We start from the raw sequence: 24,088 nt of genomic DNA on the forward strand, positions 1-24,088 counted from the left end.
GATGAACAAATTACTATTGTTAATTTGTTACTTGACAACAACAATGTTTTTGTCCACAACCAACACAACCCGCCCACCCCTGCACGTGCGGAAATACATAGTTCCCGCTGACTGGCGCTGCTGCTGCGCCACCAGAAATGGCGGTTTGTTATTCGTAAATAATGTTCGTTGACAAGAAATATCGCAAGTATACCATTGCAACGATAGTTAGAGGTAAAACTTTAGTAGCGGCTATAACTTAAGACATATTCACTTCGGATAAGAGGCATTAATTGCCTACCACAGACGTTTTATAGTCGGGTATAATCGGGGATAAGTTGGTACATTGCATGCCCCATGGGTCGATCTATAGCCCAGCGGCAGTTAATGTAAGCGGCTATAGTACTAGAGCTAGTGTAGAACCAGCCCGTACGTTGTCTTGCCAACGTGACGTCACACTTCGGTACTCTATAGGGACCCTAGGCCTACCTACCTAGGGGCCTACCCTTTTTTTTTCGGCATGTAACGCCCGGTAAACCGCACATATAATATATCTTGTTTTGGCCTTAGAAGTTAGCGCAGTATTGCACTGGCGGTGAGGAGCTTGCAAGCCCATGATTACATATTATATATATATATATATATATTATATATCAACTACTAGGCTACTAAACTAGTAACGCCGGCGTAATTTTACCTATCAACATATCGCAGAGGTCAGAGTTCACGTTAGCCTCCGGTGCCTTTCTCTTGCTCATGATGTCTGTAGTAAAGTGTTTTGGCTTTATGTAACTTGTTGGTGTTTCACTTAGTACTAGTAGTTTTCGCGAGATACGGAAAAGTGATATCATTCACACAGACTATATAATATCCTAATAAAACACTCTAACTGAGTAAGAAACAATAACAAAGACGGTTACTATCGTCGTTGGTAAACAAATCGCATGAGAGCAGAAGAACGGCCAAAACTGTAGTTCCGTATTTTACCGCACGGTGGCGCTCAATTCGAATGCTCTTTCTTTTACAAGATATCCACGTGCGTTTCGACATCTTCACGTTTTGTCGTGCTAATTATTCTGTATTATTCTGTAAAACACAGCTATGTTATCCGCAAAAGTAGGAGCGAAGAAAGCTGGAAAGGTATTTCGTGGAAATGTTGAGTAAAAAACTGTGTAATGTAAACTGTATTACTGGCAGAGACTTGAATTGTGTTGTGTTGAAATGTTGGTTTTTGTGTACAGCCAGTGCCACCATTCCATGTCGTCTTGTGACATGCCATGCATAAATCTGACAACGTGCAACCCGCTATTTTTGCATGATGTGATAATATCAATCGGATTTGAATGTTATTTAAAATTTTTTTTTAAGCTTTATAAATTTGTTAGTCTCTTGGAGTATGAAGAACTAAAAATTTGTAACCAACCTCTTGCGATTACACTGCATAATTCACTGACTTGTTCATACTCTTAGTTTCAGAAAACCACGGTGTGCCCGCATCACGAGGATGCGAGTCTAGCATCAGAACGGTGACGTGTAGCATTGCAGCTGTTGCAACACGGCGCAGAGAAAGCAATGTTTGCACAGCCGTTGCCACGGCAGTCGCACGATACGGTTACTTACGTAACGTGACCCTGGCGTTGCAGGGTACGGGTGCCTCGGTGGTTACGATGGCGATATGCACGGCACGAGGGTTGCACACTATTGGCCCTGTATACGCACGCACGAACCCCTGTCGTAGCAGGGTAACAATCGATCGGTTACGCAAGCACGAACCCCTGTCGCAGCAGGGTACGAATAAACGGCAGCCCTGTCGTTGCAGGGTACGAGGGTGCATTATGGTAATGACCCCCCGGTGAGCGATTACGCTGGTCTGTCGCAAGCAGACGCACGCACGAGGCCCTGTCGTAGCAGGGTACGAATGGTTGGCAGCCCTGTCGCAGCAGGGTACGAATAAACGGCAGCCCTGTCGTTGCAGGGTACGAGGGTGCATTATGGTAATGACCCCCGGTGAGCGATTACGCTGGTCTGTCGCAAGCAGACGCACGCACGAGGCCCTGTCGTAGCAGGGTACGAATGGTTGGCAGCCCTGTCGCAGCAGGGTACGAATGCTCGGCAGCCCTGTCGCAGCAGAGTAGAAACGGTTCGTTACGAGTAACGGTACGATGATTCGTCCGGCCACCCGGGGCGGGCCGGAGAATTTCCGTCGAGTGTGGATGCGGCGGCGCGCGAAGGCAGTCGGGACGAGACGACTCGGCGTCGGGGTCGGCAGCTGCGCTGGTGCGAACCAGGTCAGTACTGGCCGACACGCTGGGGGGCGGGCGGGCGGGGGTGCACGCGACTCCTGGGGGGTGGCGGGTCATGACGATGTCGCGGCCAGGTAGTGGGAGGGCCTAATTCGTCGGCTGATGTATTTAGTTATTCCTAGGAGCTCTTTTACTAGCGAGGTGATGTGGCTGCAAATGCAGGGTCTCCAACCATTCCTCATTCTGCGGAATCATTACGATTTCTAGGCTTAATTTCCGCATTCCACAGCGGCAAGGTTATATTCCTCATTTCAGTTGCACTGTGCAAAATTCGCACTGATTGTTCGCATTGTTCGCTTGGACACATTGTTTTTTTTCCGCTGGTGCCTGAGCACTGGCCACGCGCTGGTGCAGTACAGATGGAGCAAGTTTATTAATAGCCCTCACTGCCCAAGTCGTTTCTTGGAAATACATAGTGCTCATAGTGCTCTCTGCCATTACCTTAGCTTTGCACTCTTCCCCCCCCCCTACCATCGCGCAGTGTTGTAATGTGTTTCTATGCATTTTGTATCTGGCATGTCTACGGTAAATGGAACAGCCTAGTCAGACAGGCGCTGTCTGCAAGGTGTCGCGTAGTTTGTCTGCTAATCAGATTAACACGTGGGGAGAATGGCATCCACATTGCCAACCAAAAAACCTCGACTTTTACAGAAATTCAGGAACGAATGTACACAAATGTGTCCTGTACTTGTGAAGTCAAAACTCGGTGTTAATCATGGCTATTGCATGGTATGCAGGACAGACTTTCAAGTGGGGCACGGAGGAATGAAAAGTGTTTTAAATCCTAACTTGTAGGGTTGAGTCTAGGGTTGAGATAGTGGCATCAGACGTGAGAATATGGCCCACAGTATGCCGCAGATTGCAAGAAAATGGCTTAAATATTTCAAAATTTTCTGGTGGGTATGCCCCCCTTCCTGCGGCAGCCAAGGTCATCAATTTCAGAATAAGCCACTAGTTGCTCGTCACCGCCAGAAACATTCCGCATTTGGAGTTCACAGGGTTGGAGACCCTGCAAATGACTGCCAATAATGGCCGTGGGTGTAGGTGCTTCTCTGTCCACTAGTGTGGTGTCTGCATCTCTAGTAGAAGGCCTGCTCCAGCAGCCTGTTGTGCACTATCTTGAACCAGGCGGGTAGACGAGGCTCGTCTGGCCTGCCTAGTGCTACAGCATCCACCCGACGACATGTCCGCGTCGCTAACCCACCGCGACTCGGAGCATGTGACCAGGGTTACACAGAAAACGTTGCTCTGTCGCCAATTAATCGCTACGAAATTGGGCGGCCCCCCATCGCTAATGCGTAGTCGGGCGTCCCCGAGTTGTTTAGGTGGTGGCGGGCATCCGATGTTACCTTGCGGTGGCTACGATGGTGTAGACAGACGGAACTCGCGATCACGGATCACTACACTGACTAGTGCACCGGTGACGGGGGTTCGTTTAATATCGAACGAGTTTTCACAGCAGCCGTAACGCTAACCTGGGTTGTCCATCCGAGCTTGGGTTACGATGCCTTAATCCTCATCCAGTGGGGATCTGTCTTGCCGAGATATCTGTTTTTGTTCACGCAGGAGCTAACGTAAACCCCACAAAGCTCGGTCAATATTTGTGTCATGTGTGCGTGGGAGCACTGCACCCCCGAAAAAAGCCGAGTGCCGTCTCTCGATCGTGGCCGGGGTCGCTTAGCCGTGTAGCGTCTTGACCTCGTCCGTTTTTTTCACGTTTACTTTCAGATAATGTAGATTCGGCGGTATTGACGATTTGTAATCTCATCTCGTATGTTTTTCTTCCGAGAGCAGAAAAGCGTGATTGTGTCGATCCACCGTTCTCAATCTCATCGTCTTGTTTATTTCTTTCGCGGAATCGCGTCGCAGGTGAAGAAGGGAGCCGCGGGAAAGAAGGCAGTGAAGAAAGTTCAAGTCGTGCAAGCGGTCGAAGAGGAGGAGGAGGATGACGAGGAAGATGATGATGATAGCGAAGAGGAGGAGCAGGCTGTTGTCGCCGCCGACGTTGATGACGAAGACGACGATGAAGAGGAGGAAGATGAAGGGATGGAAGAGGATGATGATGACGATGATGATGATGAGGAGGAGGAAGAGGATGACGACGAAGACGAAGATGAAGATGATGAAGCCACGGCAAATGGTACGTGAACCAGGGCAGGGTGCGAAATTAACGGGAGTCTGGAGTCAAATACTCCCTGATTTACTGTCGGACTCCCTGATTTGACATATGCAGGTTTATCTTGTTATCAGTGGGGGTGAGGGGGTTGGAAAAGTTGTGAATGTGGGTTACATAGGAACAAATGTGTGCGTAGCCTTCTCGTCACGAAGGCTTAAGGAATGTCAATGTATATATTGTTTGTTACAGCTGACATATGGAGCGCGTAAATTAAACCGTGACCGTTCCACTCTACACCCCTCCGAGTGGCGCGTGTCTGTTATTTTACGAGCAGTGCTGTTATTGTCTACAGGTGTGCAAGAGGTGAAGAAGGTGGCCGGCAAACGCAAGCTAGCAGGAAAGCCAGCAGCTGTTGCTAAGGAGGCTGAGGATGAGAGCGATGATGATGATGATGAGGAGGAGGAGGAGGAGGAGGAGGAGGGCAGCAGCGGTCCGCAGAAGAAGAAATTGAAGAAGGATTCCGAAAGCGAGTCTGAGGACGACAGTCCTTCAATCGGTACGTAGCGGGGACAGATACTCTGACAGCCGATTGCTGTGTGGTGTGAGTTTGTTTCTTTGGTGTGAGTGTGTCTGTCTGTGCGTGCGCGCGTGTGTGTACGTGATGTGTGCTTGGTTAGGCTCGCTGCTCTCCGCTCCGTCTCGTGACGTTGTCCGAGCGCGATCGTTAAATCTCTCCCGTCCTTCGTCTTGCAGAGGTCGTCGAGTTGTCTCTCCAGGGGGCGAAGTTGAAGACGCAGGCCGACGTCATCCACTTCTTCCATGGGACCGGCGTCCATCTTGCAGACGCGACGACCGACGGCAGCAAAGTGTGAGCGTTCGCTTAAGCCCCGGACACACTAGGCGATTTTCACCGGCGACTCAATTGCCGGTGAAAATCGCCTAATGTGTCCAGTCAGTCGCCGCCGATTTTCGAGTCGGGCGACTGAGTTGCCCGAATCAAACATGTTTGGTAAAATCGGGCGATTATTTCAGTCGCGCGACTACAATCGCCTAGTGTGTCCGGGTTGGCGAATGAGGCCAAAACAAAATATAGGTGTGGTTACCGTTTCCCGACTGACCCTATTTATTCCTAGCGACCCTAAACATTTTATTGTCATTTTTCTTTAAAGTAATAAAAAATATAGATGTAAAAAAAATATGAATTGGCCAGTTTCTGCTTCAAAAGGCACAACGCACACATCCTTCGGACATGGTTCGTAAATAAAATGTTTTCCCTACCTACCTACCCTATTTTTTTCCGGCATGAAACGGTAACCACACCTATATTTTGTTTTGGTCTGAGTCGCCCGAATGTACAATTCATCAGCCAATCAAACGGTGCCATTTTCATGTGACTATCAATCTAGGTGGCGCGAGTGTTTTAGTGTTGCAGCAGGAGAAAAATCGCCCAGTGTGTCCACTCAGTCGCCCGACTCACTCGCCTAAAAAAATCCCCTAGTGTGTCCGGGGCTTTAGCGGCGGTGGCGACGGTCGCGCGTCCGTTCGAGTGTTGATGGATATTTTTATGGTGGTGTTTCGGTTGGGAGTCGTCGACTCGCGTATGTCGGGAAATGTGGTCTGAAGCGGGTCTCTTCTGCGCGTCTTTGCTCTGGGAATCGTAACGGGGGGGGGGGGGGTAACGTGTGCTAGTGGTCTGGGAGACCGTCTTTAGTTTTTCATCTTTAGTCTATGAATCGTAATGAAAAGGTGTCCGTGTTTCTAGCAGGCCTGCCCGAGCAGCCTGTCGTGCACTATCTTGAACCAGGCGGGTAGACGAGGCTCGTCTGGCCTGCCTAGTGCTACAGCATTCACCCGACTACATGTCCGCGTCCCTAACCCACTGCGGCTCGGAGCATGTGACCAGGGTTACAGAGCGTCGGCAGCGGAAAGTGCGTCGACGTGTTCGTGATGCGTGCGGAACAAAGGTTCCCGCTCTGTGACGCGGCGCGCTGACGATGTGTTATCTCTTTTTTTCATTCTTTCAGAACTGCGACGCTTAAAGTGCCAAAGAAACCCAAGGTTAAAGGTAAGCGTACAAATTATGCCATCTTTTGTGGGTCTATAATGTCGTGTTGTAATTTGCAACATGGAAAGCGGCTGCCCGCATTAAAATCCTATGTTGTCTAGCATACGGCTTGTGATAACTCGCATTGTCCGGCGTGTCTCGGCCGAACGTTCGATTGTTGAAAAATTGGTCAGACAGTCGGCGATATTGTTAGTCGTATTGCGTCTCGTGTGAACGTACCTCTTCAAAAGGCGGAACTGGCCTCTCTCTGCCTTCTTCCGTAAGACAACTGAGGGAGATGAAATGCCTCGTGGTTGCTACTTAGAACACTGACAATCTGAGGCAACATGTTAGATCGCTACGCTGAAAAGCGGACAAGTGGCTGACTAGCTGCTCGTATGGGAGTGGGGTGGGGCTGTTGTCGTAATGTTTGTATATGAATGGATGCGTGGTGAGGTGTTGCTATGTCAGGGCGGGCACCTGTCCCTCCGCGAAAGCGAGAAACCTTCGTCACACATCTCTCTTTCTCTCTTCACGTGTGTCAGGGTCGAAGACGATATTCATTCGGAATCTACCGGAAGGCACGGAGAAGGCCGAGATGGAGGAACTGTTTCCCTCTGCCATCGCTGTGAGGCTCCCCATCACGTTTAAAGGGTGAGAAAACCGGAGTCTGCGTCAGCGTCGTTGCCGCTGCGTTTGGCGTTCGTGTCATACGCCAAATTTATTCGTACCATAGCTGCGGTACAGTCGCATCTGTGTACGAGGGTCGTGACGTAAGGGTGACGCCAGAAACTGGAAGCGTCTTTTGCGGACTATACCAATGTATGAGAGCAGATGCGAAGCGGACTTTTATAGACCAACGTCGATGTTTTTTGCGAGTTGACGGTTAACGTGCGTCAGGGTCTCTATTGTCTCCTCGACACGAACCTACGTCGCTGCCGGTCGAAGCGTGCGCCTGCCGTAGAAATTACGGGGAAGGAATTCCGAGATGCGCGCGTCGTGTGTTTCGTTCTGTGATGATATAACGATGACGAGGCTGATCTTGCGCTTACCCGCTGCGAGGCACTCTTGATGAATATCGAGGCATTTATCTGAGAACGTACACACACATTTAACAAGTCATCTTAACTGGGGCGAGTACTGGCCTGGTATTCTTAACATAACACGCCGAGTACATAAGTCTCTTAACAGGTGCGTGTAGAGTTTCTCTAACCGTCAGGTCGTGAACGCGTCTGACAGTCTAGCCAGTGAATGTATTTCTCGGATTATATCTGCTGTCGTTTCACCCCGACGTTCGTTTGTTTCCTTGCCCGCAGCTTCTGCCACGTGGAGTTTGAGACCGAGGCGGAGGCGAAGGGCAAAATGAAGGAGTTCAACGGCTACAAGATGGAGGAGAACGAGCTGTTCGTCGATCTGGCGGCGCCCCGCGCCCCGCAGTCGCCCGGCGGATATGCCGCCAAGACCGGTACGCTGCTCCTGCCACATGGCAAGATACACGCGTGCACGATTCAGAATCGATTCGGGTTCAAGCACTGATGCTGCTGCTGCTGTTGTTGTTGTTATTGTTGCTGCTGCTAATGTTCTTGCTGCTGCTAATGTTGCTGCTGCTGCTGCTGCTGCTGCTACTGCTGCTACTACTGCTAGTCAGCCTGCCTAGTCGGAATTGTGTTTGCCCCTCCCCTTGGTAAACTGGGGGGAATTTCGAGCACGTTTCAATTTTCCGTAGTCTTGTATCGCTGGCCTGGTCGCTCACTGTTATCGTTATCTGGCAGGTTCCACACTCTTCGTCAAGAACCTTCCCGACGGCGTCACACAGGAAGACCTGGAGGGGATCTTCCCCGGAGCGAGCGAAGTGCGCATCCCCCGGGAGTTCAAGGGGTAGGTGACGACGTGTGGGTGACATTGTGTTTGTGTGCGAGTTATTACCCCTAGTCATACACAGCTATATGCTACGTGCGTCCAGAGTGTATGTGGGGGAGGGCATCACGCTCATGCTTCACAAGTTTGGCTCGGCTGTCCCAGTAACGACTTTCTCTGTACTCGCTGTCTATTTCTGTTTCTATATCCCTGTCTCACCTTCTCTCCTTCACTCTTTTCCTTCTCTCTGCATTTGTCCTGCTGTTAGTCTTCTCTCTTTCTCTCTCGTGACACTTTCTCTCGCCCACTCTTTACCTTTACTATCTGTCTCTCTTGCTCCCACGCTCCCTTCCTGCATCGTGCCTTACGCTCTTGTTTTCCTCTTTATCGTGGCAGGTACTCCTACGTGGAGTTCGGCAGTGACGAGGCGGCGGCGAAGGCGCTGAAGGAGAAGCAAGGTCACGCGTTCCAGGGTAACGAGCTCTACCTGGACATCGCGACGCCGCGCGGAGACCGGGGCGGCTTCGGAGGAGGGTTTGGCCGCGGCGGCGGAGGAGGATTCGGACGAGGAGGAGGAGGCGGGTTTGGACGAGGGGGAGGAGGAGGATTCCGTGGCCGCGGCGGATTCGGAGGGCGCGGCGGGGACAGGGGAGGCGGCTTCCGAGGCGGCAGAGGCAGGGGAGGAGACCGTGGCAGAGGGCGTGGAAGAGGAAGGTTTTGGTGAGTGCACACTCGCGTTCGTCGTCACACGCGGGATTAGCGTCAATTTTCGATCTGCTTTTATTTTATTTTTTTCAAGTGGCGGTTTGAACACCACAGACACTTCGCTGATGTTTAAGTCTAAAGGCTGTAGAACGTTTGCAGTGCTGTACGTTCTGTGATGATATAACGATGACGAGGCTGATCTTGCGCTTACCCGCTGCGAGGCACTCTTGATGAATATCGAGGCATTTATCTGAGAACGTACTAATAGAACAAAGTTTGCTGTCTAGTCACAGATGTTCTGCAGTTCTTTTGGTGGGCAGTTATTCAGTATTAATTGTATGTTCTTTCTCTCATTCAGTGGCTGCTTAGTGGAAATCAGTATGGTGTAATGATGATGGTAGTGCTTAGGCGTAACAAAAAAAATTGTTTGTTTCCGGTTACCCGACCGACCCTACCAAATAGTTGCCGACCCTAAACATTTTTGACCACTTTTAAAAATGAAAATCAACAAATGCATTGATTGGACCTTTAATATAAATTTAAGATGAATTTATTACGAAGCATAACCCTGCACATTGCATCATGCATGCAGCCAATTAACTCACCTCTATAAAAGTAAGAAATGTACGAACATTGCGCGATGTTTACAAACGGAATCACTAGCGAGTAGGCCCTCTAGCGGCCGTTAACTAAGACAAAATAAGTCCTAAAATTTTTCAGCAAAATAAAAAATTTTACCGGCCTGCCTACCCTAGTTTGAAAAATCATGTAACCGGAAACAAACAATTTTTTTTGTTACGCCTTAGGATATTTGTATTGTGTTCTAGAAGCAAAGTGGAATCCACGATAGCATAATGTTGATAGTAATACATGGATTTTTGTGTTATGTTTTAGAACCAAAGTGGAGTCCGGGGCACCATCCTAGTTTGGATCGATTGCCATGCAAGTTTGTCGAGCGTACCTGGAAGATCTGTTTGAATTTTAAAGTGAAAACGCATCTGTGGCACGCTATGACATTTTATAAATGTGCATTTTTATTATCGAAATAGCAGTCATCACTGACCTATATGACCATTTATATGTGTGTATTGATTGGATATGGTGCCCTGAATTACGTAGTTGTGTTTGTGTTGTGTTTGTGTATATTACGTATGCCATCCGTGGGTGGTTTTATGCAGTCTTAATTGTGTGTAAGGACACGCAGATGTGTTCCTCAACTTTCTCTTCTATTGTATGATAGAAATTGTGAATTGTAGAGCATTTGTCATTCTGCTCTTGTCTTAATCAGAGTGTGCCTGCCTGCGAGAGACGATGTTACAATTGTGGATTTCAACAAATAAAATCTTGTACAGGACATTCACGTTGTCTGCGACCTTCTTTCATTTATGCTGCATGTATATACACAGTACACATTACACAGTAATTATGTTGTCGAGTAAACATTATGCATTGCTAGTAAATAAAAGATTCCGTGGGTTTTCTTTGGACTCGAACTCTATATACAAGGATGCGAGTAAGTGTAACGTAACCCATTGCAAATACAGTGTAGATTTGATACTCGCATATGTTACATACGAGTTAATTCATACTGATATCATGGTTTGTGATTGCATATTCTGAAACATGCGACGTTAAAATTTGATAGGTATAATGCAGTAATAGCACCTATATTTATGAGATTAGATACGCTTAGCTACATTTCCACCAGAGTGATAAATCACATTAATGCACTAGGGGTGCCGTAACGTGACGTCATGATAGCTGACCAATGAGCGAAGGTTGATTGTGTTTATGCTTGGTGTACAATGGCGGCGAGTCACCATGATTTTTGCAAAACGCAAGCTGTGTTTCAATTAAATGCTGATTGATCAGCCAAAATCGTCACAAACACGAAGTGTTGCGACGTTTATTTATCAACTAACCGCAATAATTTCGAGACAGCGCTCTCCGCGCAAGGAGCAGTAATCAAACGAACGTGAGTATACCGACCGCTACTGCGCTAGTACTACGGTCGTACCGACTGTATTTTGTGTAGTCAGTAAATGTGTGTCGGCGTGACACAGATCGTAGTGCAAACCGCGATCTTTGATTTAGCAGCAATAGTAACAAACATCACGTAACAATGTTGAATGAAGATTCAGCTATCAGCATATCAGCTAGACTGGATTAACAGCTAGCGTAAAACATAGCAGTAAATATTGCAATCATACACATACTCATGATGTATTACTATTAGACTATTACATTTTAAAACAACGTAACTTATTGACGAGTTGAGAAAGATTGATTGATATTTTACATTTAGTATCTGTAAATTGTGATTATTTGCAAATCATGAGCCAAATAAATTAGTCAGCCTCGCGCGCGTTACGCGAATAAAACGCGTTGAGTTGTAATTCGTGGGATGAATCTATTTTGCAGACGCTTGTGCGAAAACGAAGAGATTTTGCGCCAACGTCTACAGAATGAGTACAGTGAGCCACAGTTCCGTTCCACATTCTCCGCAGGCGACAACGACTTTAACAGGAAATGGTAAACGTTCCTTGATCATCGCTGTAGTCTGTAGATGCAGAAGAGAAGAATCTCTCTCTCGCTAATGAACTTGTATCTTTAATAAAATTATAGCTGCCTTGCAATCGCATTTAAAGGCATAATAGGCCCATTGATTATACAAAGTTGACGAATGCTACAGTAACTGGCACCTTCTGTAGTTAATAAGTACATTACCTTATAGTTAAAACGCGTATTAGTTTGTCCAATATCACTGCTAATTACTAAGAAATGTCTAATTGAAATCCGTAAATCTGGTAATCTGGCGCCAACGCTAAATTGGTTGCCAGGCAAAATAGCCTCGAATTCGGTTAGGCAACGTCACATGTTGCTACGGGTGTTTAGCAGAGAATTGTTTGTCCTGGGATGCTTATATACGACTAATGAGCTAGTAGAATGTATCTCTGGGTGTATTCTCGGTATTGAGGCACAAGTAAATAACCGTGGGTGCAAATGAACGGGTACCCACATGTCTTCAATTTCAGACACAGGTGTATTCGTTTGACCAATATACGTAAATACGCGTAGTGCCGTCTGCTTTCCATGTTTAGTCTGTGGCCGTGGTTAGTCCGCGATCCTCCCATAGCGTTGGCCCCCAACACAGCCTACTTCATTATCACGAGCGTCCGTGATTCGTACGTGGATTCCACATTCATTACAATCAGAGCTACTGTTACGTATACAGTTACGGTACTGTACTATCGCTAGCATTGCGTGCGGCCGAGCGAAAATGCATGCGTGCGTGCGTTTTTGCATGCGTGCGAAAATGTCCGGTGGACTATAAATCTGTATCACACCCGTTTCGAAGTATGCGGTTTCGAAACTGTAAACAAATCAGTCAACCGATTTCGTGGACTGCGGATTTCAATTAGACATTTCTTAGTAACCAGCAGTGATATTGGATTCGAGTCGGCGTTTGGCATGTGGGAGGGGAGGTTTAGGAGCCGATATCTCCGCCTAGGAGTATCGTATTGACAAGCGGTTGGTCTTGTTTTAGAGAGCAAAGAATTCTGCTTAATGCAATACCATGAAATTATTCTAGACTCGCAGGCAAAGTAGAATAATGTAGTCGTGAAATAGCACTATTTTCCCGTTTTTCCGTTGTACACTCTAGGTATTATTAGCTCTTGATACTATATATATAATACTATATACTATATTAATTACGTTTAAATTTATTATTACGTAAAGCCTAAATTCTTTAACATAATCAATAACTAATAATAATAATTAATAACTAATGAGCCGTTGTCTTGGCCTCGCAGGTGTAGTGGGTGAGGCACGCGTCGGAGACGTGAGCTCTTACTACGTCCCGCCGCAAGATTACGTGCAGACGAAGCTCCCGGAGCAGGATCAACCTCCTCGCTCGCCTCCCGGTCATCCCGTCTCCATGGCAATGCAAGGTACGGCACGGGAAAACGCGGACGTGCTGAGCGAAGTGTGTTAACGCAACAACAACAATAACAACGCTCAATAATGCCTGCTCCTGAATTTCTTCCGGAAATGTTTCGCGGCTTTTACGGATCGGTTTTCGGTTTAGAATGTTTGACCGATTAAGGGAATTAATTTAAAATAGTGGATAGTAGAATACAATAATATGATAGGAGAGTTGGGTCACGTAAATTGTGGTAATATGCTTCATGGGAAAATTTGCAATGAAGCATTCAAAAACGGTATCACATCGGAAAATATTGGTATTACTATATTAATTAATTTTACCGTAAGCTTCAGTAAATGTAATTATTCTGCTTTCATTGTTGAGTGTGGTCGAAGTCTCACCTGCAGATTACACACTTCGTGTTAGAAAACTATGCAGAATTTATGTTAAATGGTCGTAAATTGCGTAAAACTATGACTCACCTGTCTGGTTTGCCGCAGGGGGAGTGATTATTACCGCTATTATTACTGTTATTAATTATTATTATTATTATTACAATTATTATTGCTGTTATTACTGCTCATAGATGTAAATTTTTTCCTTCCGCAGAAGACGCGGAGACTGCGGCGGCGGCGGCCGTCCCCGGGCCGCACGGCGACCGCACATCCGTGATAGTCAGGAACCATCGCCACGACGACGACCGGGACGAGGGGAGCGCCGAGCTTGGCAGCATCCACGATCGCGCGGCCGAAGCCCCGTCGCCGCGGGCGACCGCAGTAGGAGTCTCCGCTCTTCCTCCGGATGCGCGCATAGGTGGCGCCGCCGACTCGGCGACCGCTGGGAGCGAGGGCGAATCGGAGTCGTGGGAAGCGGCGCGGAAGATGGGAGACGAAGACCGAGCAGCGAGCGAGGATAAGGATGAGGATGCCGCGAGGGAGGATGCAAAGGATGCGGATGCTGCGAGTGAGGATGCAGAAGCTGTGAGTGAGGTTGCGGATGCTGAGGCTGCAAATAAGGATGCAGGTGATGCAAGCGAGAACGCAAAGGATGCCGGAGAATATTCGGAGGTCGCAAGCGAAGATGCGGAGGCCGCATTTAAAGATGCGGAGGCTGCAATTAAAAGTGTGGCTGCTGCAATTGAAGATGCAGAGGCTGCGGGCGAGGATGCGAAGGATGCGGAAGTTGCGAGTGAGGACGGAGAGGACGAAACGGCTCCGAGCTTCGAATATGCGAAGAACGAAGAGGTCGCAAACGAAGATGCGGAGGGCGGGAGCGAGAATACGAAGGATGAAAAGGATGCTGATGCTGCAAGCAAGGATGCAGCTGAGGATGCGTGGGAAGATGTCGGGGATGCTTCTGAGGATGAGAGTGAGGATGCCAAACACGCAAACGACTACGCGAAAGCTGCTAACGATGACGCAGATGCTGCGAGCTCGCGGCGGATGCGGGAGGCCGCCGTGGCGACGATCCTGCGCCGAACCGTGGACTGCGTCTGCGGCGACGAACTCCTCGACCGGCTGTCTCGTCGTCACGACGACGACCCCGCATCCTCCGCCGGCATCGCGCATCACTACCGCCTCGCAGCCGACATGCTGTCAACGCTGCTGCGTCGCGTCGCCGCCAGCGACGACCTCGCGACCCCGGAGGCGGCGCGGCCGTGCTCGGTGCTCGTGTGGCGCGTCGACGACGGCAACGTCGGAGCGTTGAAGCGACGGCACCTGTTGCGCGCGATCAACCTGTCAGCGGCTGCGTCACGACGCAAGACGACGGCGACAACGAACAAGAGGCGCTCGGAGGCAGCTGCGAACAAGCCGCAGAGTCGCGAAGAGGCTGCGTCGCCGCGAGAACCCCTGACGACAAACAAGAGGCGTGCGGCGGCGGTGACGGCAGCGGAGGTGGCGGCGGCGAAGGAACAAGATGTGAGCGAACCTTCGGAAGAACAGCGCGAACCCTCGCCCGACGCCGGAGGACGGCCCGTGAGGTCGCTGCGGCCGCGACGGCGCGTGCCGGACTACAGAACGGCGCCCGCAGCGAGCGCGCGTGTAAGCAGCCGCCAGCGGACGCGACGCCGTTCCCCCGCAGGTCGCGCCGGCAGCTTCAGCTCGGCGGCGGCGGCCGCGCCACGCACGACGGCGCCGCGCTGCTGGGCAAGATCGCTCCGCTGCGGAGGAATCTGATCCCCGCCGGCGGGTTCCTTCCTGCGAAACGCCCCGAGCTCCGAGAAGGAGAAGACGATGCCGCGGCGAGCGAGGAGGAGGAGAGGAGAGAGAGGCTCGCCCAAATAGCGACGGCAGCAGCGGTCGTGCGAGAACGGAGGGCTGCTTGCGCGAAGTCTGAGGAGACGATGAGGAGGAATGAGGATGAGGAGAAGTGGCTCGATCGCTGTGTGGCGCGTCGTGACGACCTGCACGGCGAGCGACGCCGCGCGCGTGGGAGCGGCGTGCGCCGACGCCCGCCTACCAGCCTCGCGTCGTGCTGCCCACGCGTCGACGACCGTCGCCGCGGCAACGCTGCCGCCGCACCGCTCCATTCGCTCACTTCGACGCTCTCCCTCGCGCGCGACCCGGGATGTCACCGAGGGAGGGTTCGCCGGGGGTCACCAGAGGCGCGCGAGTCCACGCAGAGGTCGCGAGAGGAGTCGCCGCACCTCGCCGCGGCGCACGTTGTTCGGCGACCTCCTGCGGCTGGTTCGGGCGCCGCGAGGTCGCGGCGGCCGGCGGGCGACGAGTCGACGGCGTCGTCGGCGAGGACCGGTCGCCTCGAGGAGGATTCGTTGATCGATCGCCGGTCGCGCGCGACGAGAGATGGAGGAGGTCGCGAGTCACGGGCGAGGTCAACAGCGCCGAAGAAGGCGAGGAAAGCGGAATGCAGCTGCGCGGCCACGCTGGGGGAAGAAGGTGCGCGGAGGCGGAGAGGGAGGGAGCTCCCCCCAGAAGAGAAGCCTGCGCCGCGCGGCACGCGAGAAGCGTTCTCGCTGGCCACGCGAGAGCGAGCGCGGAGGAAACGCACCGCCTTGTCGCGCAGACGGCGTCTGCCGGCCGTCAAAGTCTCGCCGCAGTCGCGATGGGTCGATCGTCAATCACGGCGACACGTCGCGTCGATCGAGCCGCGGGCGGCGCGCGAGCGCGCGTGGCGGCCCCGCGGCGCCGAGACCGCGCTCGTCTAACGCCCGCCGGCGCCGCGGCTTCGCCCGAACGGTGACCGGCGCCTAGAGACGAGGAGTCGCCGGCGCGGGGCAGCGAGCGCGCGGGCGGAGCGCGCCGCGACGCGCACCGAGGTGTAGGCAGGAGATGCCGGCAGCAGAGCCGGCGCCCCCTGCCGCCGCGCGGGGCGCCAAGCGCGCGGCGGCGGGCGGCGGCGGCAGCAGCTCGGCCGAGAAACGCTCGCGGACGAACAAGCGGCGCCCCCTTGCGGTGCAGGCGGAGCGGCAGCGGGCGACCGAGGGACGACGCACACGGCAGACGGCCGCACTGGAGGACGTGGGACGAAAGTCCGACAAGGGAACGTCCGAAGAGGAGGAGGCGGAGTCAGAGTCTCGCGGTCGGCGGACGCGGGGCCGGGACGCGGCCGCACGGTCGTCGCGGCAACGCGTGGCGCCGTCGAGCGAATCGCGAAGCCGACCAGAGGAGGAGGATGCGGGGCGGAGGCGGTCGCTGAGGAGCAGGGCTGCCTCCCCTGCCGCAGCCCCGTCTCCGCGCGGCAGCGACAGCGACACGAGTCTCTCTAGCCTGCAGTCAGTCGGAGCCGTCGAGGATCTGTCACCAGGGCGAGCCGCCGGTCGGTCGCCGCGGGGAGCCACCAGGCAGTCACAGGAGGGAGCCACCAGGCGGTCACAGGAGGGAGCCAGCGGCTGGAGGCAGCTGCGCAGTCGCGCGTCGGAGGAAACCCCGCCAGCGACAGCGGGAGCGGGTTCCGTGGACTCGGCAGCGCGTACACAGCGCGCCCGCCCGCAGCCGACTGCCAGGACGACCCCCGCAGTGACCCCGGGGTCGCGACCCTCGCCCGGAGGTCGCGCCACTCGCTCCCGGCCCGCCGTCCCCGCTCCACCGGACGAGTCACCGGTTCGCGCCACTAGGTCGCGACGTGGGGCGGGGGAGGAACCGCCGCACGAGGAGGAGGAGGAGAAGGAGAAAGTTGGAGGGAGAGGCGCGCCGACGCGGCGCGCATTGCGGTCAGCGGGCGCGGCGGCAACACCGAGGTCAGAGGTCATCGCCGACGACGACGACGGCGACGTCTCGCGGTCGAAGGCGTCCAAGAGAACCCTCGTCGAAGTCCGGCCCCCTAGAGGGCGCCGCCTGCCGCCGGGGCGCGCCGTCGCCGAGAAGTCTGATTCGTCCGCGGAGGATTTCGCCGACGACTCGCGGCGGCCGGCGACGCGACGCCGCTCGGTGGCGCCCCCTATCGCGTGGGAGGTCGTCGCGACGACGGAGACGGGCCGAGGACGCACGCGCTCGAACTCGGACGAGTCGCGGCGCGTGAGCGGGATACGTCTGCGCGCCGTCGTCGCCTGCGACCGGCTGGCGTCCGACGAAAACAAAGTGAAGAAGGAAGAAGAGGAGAAGGAAGAGGAAGAAGAGGAGGAGGAGGAGGAGATTTTCAGCAAGAGGCTGCGGAACAGGAGGGCGTCGCGTTCGGCGCCGAAACGCCGGAGTCTGCAAGAAGCGGGGGGAGGAAGGGAGGAGCACGGAGGAGGAGGAGGAGGCGAGGAGGAGGAGGATGCCGGGTCGCACACGAAAGCCCCGCACCGCGGCTCTGACGACTCAGAGTCGGTAATATTCGGCAAGAAGTTACGAACGAAGGGAGTGACGTCGTCACGGGTCGGACCCTCGCCGAAATCTCGGAGCCTCCGCGGAAAGCCGAGCTGCATCAAAGACGACTCCGCCGCGGAGGGTGCGGAAGGAGAGACGAAGCCGGAGTACGGAGCGGCGAAATCGGAATCCGAGGATTCGGAATCGGCAATATTCGGCAAGAAGTTGCGAAAGAAGACGTCGTCGTCGCGACTTAGACCTTCGCCGAAAGCTCGGAGTCTCCGGGGAAAGCCGCGATACGGAGAGGAAGACTCCGCAGAAGAAGAAGAAGAAGAAGAAGCAAAAGCAGAAGAAAGAGAAGACGATCGAACGGCTTCCAAAGCTGCAAAGTCGGACGGCGATTCCGAATCGGATTCCGCGTTTTACGCGAAACTGAGACAGCAGGCGGCGACGACTCGTTCCAGACGGGCGCCCCGTCGCGCGGCGGCAGCTCCAGTCGCGGAGCGGGATTCCGGGGTCGCCCACAGGTCGGACACCGACGATTCCGACTCGGAAACTTTCGGAATGCATGCGCGGAGGAAGCCCCCGCGTTCGAAACGTACGGCGAGGCCTCGGCGGTGCGGGAAGGCCCCCCACGCGGAGGAAGACTCGGAGGGAGAGGAACGGGAGAGGAAGCCGGCGCGCAAGACGAGAAGGAGACCCGGCGGGGCGGAGCCGGATTCCGGATCGGACACGGCCGGGGTCGCCGCGAGGTCCGCGTCGCCCGTCTCAGACGGCGGAGTCGTGGCGCCAGTCTCGCGCGGAGCGGAGTCCGGCGACGATTCCGAGTCGGAAATCTTCGGAAAGCTCCGGAGGAAGGCGGTGGCAACGGGAGGAGGTCAGAGGTCGGCGTCGGCGCGGGGGTCGCGGTCGCTGAGCGCGCCGCCTCGCGACGACTCCGACTCGGAACTGTTCGGGGAGCGGCGAACCGAGCCGCCGCCGCCCGACGCCTCGTTCGACTCGATCGTCAGCCAGGTGGCGCCGGCGGCGGCCGCCCCCGCAGCGTCGCGGCAAGCGCGCCCGGCGACGACGCGCTGCAACAAGGCGCACCGCAACCTCTGGCCGTCGTCGCGGCGCGGCGAGGCCGCGGACAAGCGAACGTCCGACGTCGGAGATTCCGCGGAAAGTCCGGCGAGAGAGGTAGAGACGGACGCGGCGCGCGGGGGCGCCGTGCGCGCCGCGAGGTCCGTCGTCGCCGTGACGACGCAGGAGGTGACGACGGTGTCGCCGGCTGGCGCGGGGGCGCCGACCCGATCGCGGTCAGCGAGCGAGGGCTCTGGTGGCGCCCCCTCGCCGCCGCCGCCGGTGTCACGGGCGCGCGCGTCTAAGGCGCGAGCGTCGGAGTCCATCCGCGCGTGCGTCGAGGCAGAGCAGAACCCGACGGGCGTCCGCGCCACGAGGAGGGCGCCCCCTGGAGGCTCGCGCGCGAAACGCGCGACCGAGTGCGCGTTGAAACCGCCGGCGAAGCGCGGACGCGGGCCGGAGGTCGTCGCCGCGACGACGGCGACGTCTCCCCCGCCGCCCCAGCCGCCGCCGACGGCGACGCTTTGCGACGTCTCGTTCTCGGAGTCGGAAGGCGACGACGTCGGAGGAGACGGTGGCGCCCCCGCGCTGCAGCGAGAGCAAGCGTGGTCGCCGCCGGCCGTGCCGTCGTCCGACAGCGACACAGACGTCGACGACGATGACGGCGACCATCAGGGGGCGCCGGCGGACGAGGATCGCGGCGTCGCGAAGAGCCTCGCGATGGCGCGCCGCCAGTTCTACGACCTCGCGTCCGCCGTCGTCCGCCCGGCGACGTTCCTCCCTCCAGGGGGCGCCGACTCGTCGCGCGACGGCGACACGGAGTCGTACTCGGAGAACGACGCAGAATTCGGCGATGGAGGTGGTGAGGGGGAGGGGGAGGGGGCGGACACGGCGGCCGCGGGAAGGGACGTCGGGTGCCAGTGGGAGGGCGGAGCAGAGGGCGCCACGTGGCCGTCGTTCGCGGATCTCCGCCGCGAGGGGGAGTCGCTGATGCGGCGCAGCAAGCGTGCGACGACCGCGATTAGCACCAAGTCCTCGCAATCCGCCGCAAACTTCTACCCGAGGATCTAGCCGGTCGCCGTGACGACGGGAGTCGGTTGCCGCGGACGACCGCGATCAGCGCCAGGTCGTCGCAGTCCGCCGAAAACTTCTTCCCGAGGATCTCGCCCGTCGCCGTGACGACGGGAGGCGGTCTCCGCAGACGACTACACGTCTCGCGCCCTGGCGTCTCACGCAAGTCAGCGGGATGTCTCGACACTCACCGTCTACGCGAGATGGTCGAGATATGTGAGACGGTCCGATTCCGTTCGTCGCCGTGTCTGCTTGTTCATTCGTCGTCGTGCATAGTCGTCGCGTCGCATCCGCGGCAATCGATGCGTAGCGCGCATTCGATCCTTTTTCGAGGCCGCCATGTTTCTCCACGGCCCACTGCGTTGCCGAAAATTGTAGATATAGTACGTAGTTTGTAGGTTTTAATTAAATTCACGGAATTAATTTTTTCGTCGCGTCAATTATTTCACTTGTCGGCATCTGTGGCATGCGTTTTATCGTAGGTGTGTGTGTTAGTAAGTTTGTAGTTGACACCTAGGCTTTTAGCTGGTGTACCGACAGGGTAGGTGTTACTATTTAGAGAGAAAAGGCATCTAATCAATTTTGCATCCCGCATGCAGTTTGTAATTGGCAGAAAAAGTAGTAAGCCCTTTTTCCTCCCATTCAATGGGTGTAAAGTGAAGTGTCGTGTAGATACATGTAATGTGCAGAAGTCTGTTGTAAGCAAACGTATTGTTTAACGTTGTACATTCTTTTCATCGATCGATTGTGCGTGCGTGCGTGCGCGTGTGTGTGTGTGTGTGTGTGAATTTTTTTATGGCGTCTTTTTTGTTATCGCGTGCGTCGGTCGGCTCGATGTTTGGTGTCCGAAGGAGAGATTGCAGCGGGCGGGAAGCTTGCTCGGAATTTTCGGATGCAGCGGAGCACCGGTCTTCATGTGCTTGCGTGCGTGCGTGCGTGCGTGCGTGCATGTTAAAGCCGAGTTTACTCATGTATTGCTTGTAGGTAGCTTGAAGTCATGCGAGTGTTGAAGGTGGTGATCACACACACAGACGCACGCACGCACGCACGCGTATATCATCATGTATACATGTCTTGAATGTGTTTTATAAAAAAAAATCGTGTGTATGATTTTACCCCTCGCTGTTATATTAGGGCGTAATTAGAAATTAGATATGAAATAAAATCGTCCCCCATCGTCTATTAATTAAATTATTAGCTTTATAACCTATAGACCTATATATAACTTTTACCGTATTAGATATAGACCTCGGTACTGAGTCCATAGTTCGATACACCATGTTATAAACTACACGGTGTGCTGCGCTAGTGCCGTGTACTTAATGTATTTCGTGCTCTAAACTTTAGCGTTTCGTGCTCTAAACTTTAGCGTTCCGTGTTGTAAACTCGATTTTAAACTGGAGCAAAACAACGACGAACGTTAATTGAAACGCACTGACGATCTTGCACGCGTGATCATCGCTGTTCGGTTGTGCGTTCCTTGTTGTTCATCGAACCTCTAGTATTACTACTGTTCGTTTGACGATCATGACCACCCTAGGTGGCTGTAAGTGTACATGTATAGTGTGTTGTAAGTGTATGTGCAGTGTAGTGGGGGGGGGGTGTAATCTTGCTGACTAGGGAAAGCTGAGTCGTAGAGAACCGTGTCGCAATGCTGCAGATATTTCGACGTGAGGTAAACTCGAGTGAAAGTCAAAAATGAATGAGGTGAAGATCAGAGTTAGATGAACGAGGAATGAGAACTCATGATTGTCTGTATGAACTGCGAGTGTTAAGTGACAAAGGGCTTTTCGTGTTCTAAATAGGCCAGTAGGCTATCACGCTTACTTTCATGTACACGTATACTTGGGAAAAATAGAAATATATTTCCGTATTTGTATAAAAAGTGGAAATGGAAGTGCGTTGCTAGCATTCTTTTATGCCTATAGGCCTTACTCGTGTCCATGCTACACAATTACTCGTGCTTTACCATGGTTCCCACAAGTGTGAATTCTTCTTTCAAGGATAATCTGTGACAAATAGTTTTAGATTTTTAGAGTCATCATATCAGGAGTAGATAATAGGGAAGCATTAGTAAGACAGCATTTCATTGGTGTGGTTTGATTTTAGTTGTATTGCCTCCTGTCAGCAGTTGGTCAGAGATTTGCCTTGTTAGTTGTCATGCTCACGTTAATTCTATTGTTTTATCAACAAGGAAAATGTGTTCGAAATTCTTAAACGTGTGTACTCACATTCATAAAGCTAAGAATGATTTGTAGAAATCACTTGACACCATAGGTATTCATTGTGCATACTCTGTAAGGGTATGTTGATTAAGCGAGCTTTTTTTCGGCATGTGCGTGCTTCGTCTGTTTAGTCGGAAGATGATGGATGGACTTGTCTCATTTTACAATCTGCATCTTTCTTCTCGTCAGTGTATACGATTCTGTATCTGAGTGCTTGTACGTACGTATACATTTATAAAGAAAGGCAAAAATAAGTCGGTGGTAAAACAAAGCTCTGTTGGTTCATTGGTTTTATTGCTGGTTTTATTGCAGTTATTAGTATCTAGTATCTAACGCTCTCTCTCTCTCTCTCTCTCCCTCTCTCTCTCTCTCTCTCTCGCCCTCTCTATCTATCTACTTTCGTATATCTCTGTCTCTCTCTCTCTCTCCTCTCTATCTGTCTATCTACATCTCTCTATCTCTCCCCCCTCTCTATATCTATCTATCGAACATCTCTCGTATCTCTAGTTATATAATCTATCTATCTCCTTCTAGTTCTTTCTCTCTCTCGCCTCTCCGCAGACCTTTGAGAGAGGGTTTGAAAATATAAGATGTTGCTCATTGCCAACTATCCATTCCAAATGAAAGTTAATGGGTCGGCAAATTAATCTCCATTAATAAGCGAAATGCGGGCGCTTTTAGTTGGCCCATTTTGACATTCTTGCGCACATCTAGCTGCTGAATAATAATAGAAAACTAACTGCTAGCGATATTATTCTCTTATAATCCAATTACTCACCCATCTCACGGACATGGAATCGTCACCATAGACCGATCCAAGGCGGTTAAAAAATCTTGACAGAAAGTCTATTGTGTTTCGATTGCAAACTCTGTATCAACCCGCCAAGGCACAAAATTTCGATTTACAGGCTACTACTACTCCCTTTACAACAGTCAATAACAACAACACACCCGCCCGAGGACGCGCACAGTGGGCGTGGGGTCGCACGCGCGCCTGTGCGACGGGTATTATTGCTACCTCGGCCAGGTGAAAAAGCTATCACCACACACACCGCATGCCGCAGACACAACACACAGACCGCCACGACGCGACCAGCACACACAGACACGCACGCAGCACAGCGGCACGCGGCCGCCACACACACATCCACGCCATCGCAAACGCGGACACGCCCGGACTCGCACACGCGGGTGTGGGTCGCCCGCACGCCGGTGCGCGTGTATTGTAGGCCTTTTATGGCCTTTATGGCCTTTTATGGCTCAATATTTTCATGCCTCGCGTGGGGGCGTTGGAAAAAAGAGTTTGGAGCCAAAAACACGAAAGACTTTCTAGTCAGAAGATATGTGTAAGCGCGATGTGGACTGAGCGTCGGGATGGGCCGGGGGGGGGGGGGGTCACCGAACCGTGAGGGGGGGGGGACGTAGAGAGGGGAAGTGAGGGGGGGAGGAATATGAGCGCACATTATTTGCTATTAATAGGTGTGGCACACACATAGTGCGCATAGAAACGTCAAAATGCAACAGTTGCGAGCGACAATACATACATACAGGCACATAAGATACATACATAACATAAATACGACTACACGACACAGCACGACGCGCAGCGACCACACACGATACACGCACACACACGCACACACCACGATGTACGCGCACGGACACACACAGACCGGAACGGCCACGCACGGCACACAGGCCACAACACGGCAGCTACGCGGGCGCACACGACGGAGACAGCACGCACGACACGACCGACGCGGCACGCAGCGCACACACACAATGCACGCGACACAGATACGCGTAAACGACGCCACAACAAACGCGCAACACAAGCACCCACACAACACACGCACATCACACACGCCACGCACAAACTCGACACAGCACAACAATATATAGTACGCAGCCCACGCACGCACAATACTACCGCGCACACTGGGGACGCGTGCACACGGCACGCGACACACATAGTACGCGAACGCACGCACAAGATATGGCGGCACGCGACTGGCAGCAGGACACACGTGCGCGCACCATACATACATAG

The 24,088-nt window shown here is 53.1% G+C and overlaps 4 protein-coding genes across 4 annotated transcripts in view; 3 read left to right on the forward strand and 1 right to left on the reverse strand.

Moving 5' to 3' along the window:
- LOC106814377 (DNA polymerase beta-like) overlaps window positions 1-938 on the reverse strand; it is a 15,269-nt gene extending 14,331 nt beyond the window's left edge. The window contains exon 1 of the mRNA XM_014818687.1: window positions 677-938. Coding sequence (XP_014674173.1) covers window positions 677-830 — 154 coding nt within the window. The 5' untranslated portion in view covers window positions 831-938. The remainder of the gene's footprint in view (window positions 1-676) is intronic.
- A 33-nt stretch (window positions 939-971) lies between these two features.
- Window positions 972-10,360, forward strand: LOC106814376 (nucleolin-like). Its single transcript, XM_014818686.1, has 10 exons — window positions 972-1,119; window positions 4,152-4,422; window positions 4,751-4,954; window positions 5,152-5,266; window positions 6,423-6,463; window positions 6,988-7,096; window positions 7,759-7,907; window positions 8,215-8,320; window positions 8,696-9,019; window positions 9,899-10,360. Coding segments are annotated over exons 1-10 (1,359 nt in total). The 5' UTR covers window positions 972-1,080; the 3' UTR covers window positions 9,900-10,360.
- A 449-nt stretch (window positions 10,361-10,809) lies between these two features.
- Window positions 10,810-16,098, forward strand: LOC106814372. The gene is made up of 5 exons (XM_014818681.1): window positions 10,810-10,979; window positions 11,426-11,536; window positions 12,820-12,957; window positions 13,542-14,974; window positions 15,028-16,098. Exons 2-5 carry the CDS (start codon window positions 11,470-11,472, stop codon window positions 16,096-16,098), a joined length of 2,709 nt encoding a protein of 902 aa, XP_014674167.1. The 5' UTR covers window positions 10,810-10,979; window positions 11,426-11,469.
- A 124-nt stretch (window positions 16,099-16,222) lies between these two features.
- On the forward strand, window positions 16,223-19,813 carry LOC106814373 (splicing factor, arginine/serine-rich 19-like). Its single transcript, XM_014818682.1, has 2 exons — window positions 16,223-18,859; window positions 19,247-19,813. The coding sequence occupies exons 1-2, from the start codon at window positions 16,223-16,225 to the stop codon at window positions 19,811-19,813; spliced, it is 3,204 nt and encodes a 1,067-aa protein (XP_014674168.1).
- Window positions 19,814-24,088: the final 4,275 nt, after the last annotated feature.

This window comes from Priapulus caudatus, unplaced genomic scaffold (genome assembly GCF_000485595.1).
Source record: "Priapulus caudatus unplaced genomic scaffold, Priapulus_caudatus-5.0.1 Scaffold915, whole genome shotgun sequence".
In the NCBI taxonomy this organism is placed as follows: Eukaryota; Metazoa; Priapulida; class Priapulimorpha; order Priapulimorphida; family Priapulidae; genus Priapulus; species Priapulus caudatus.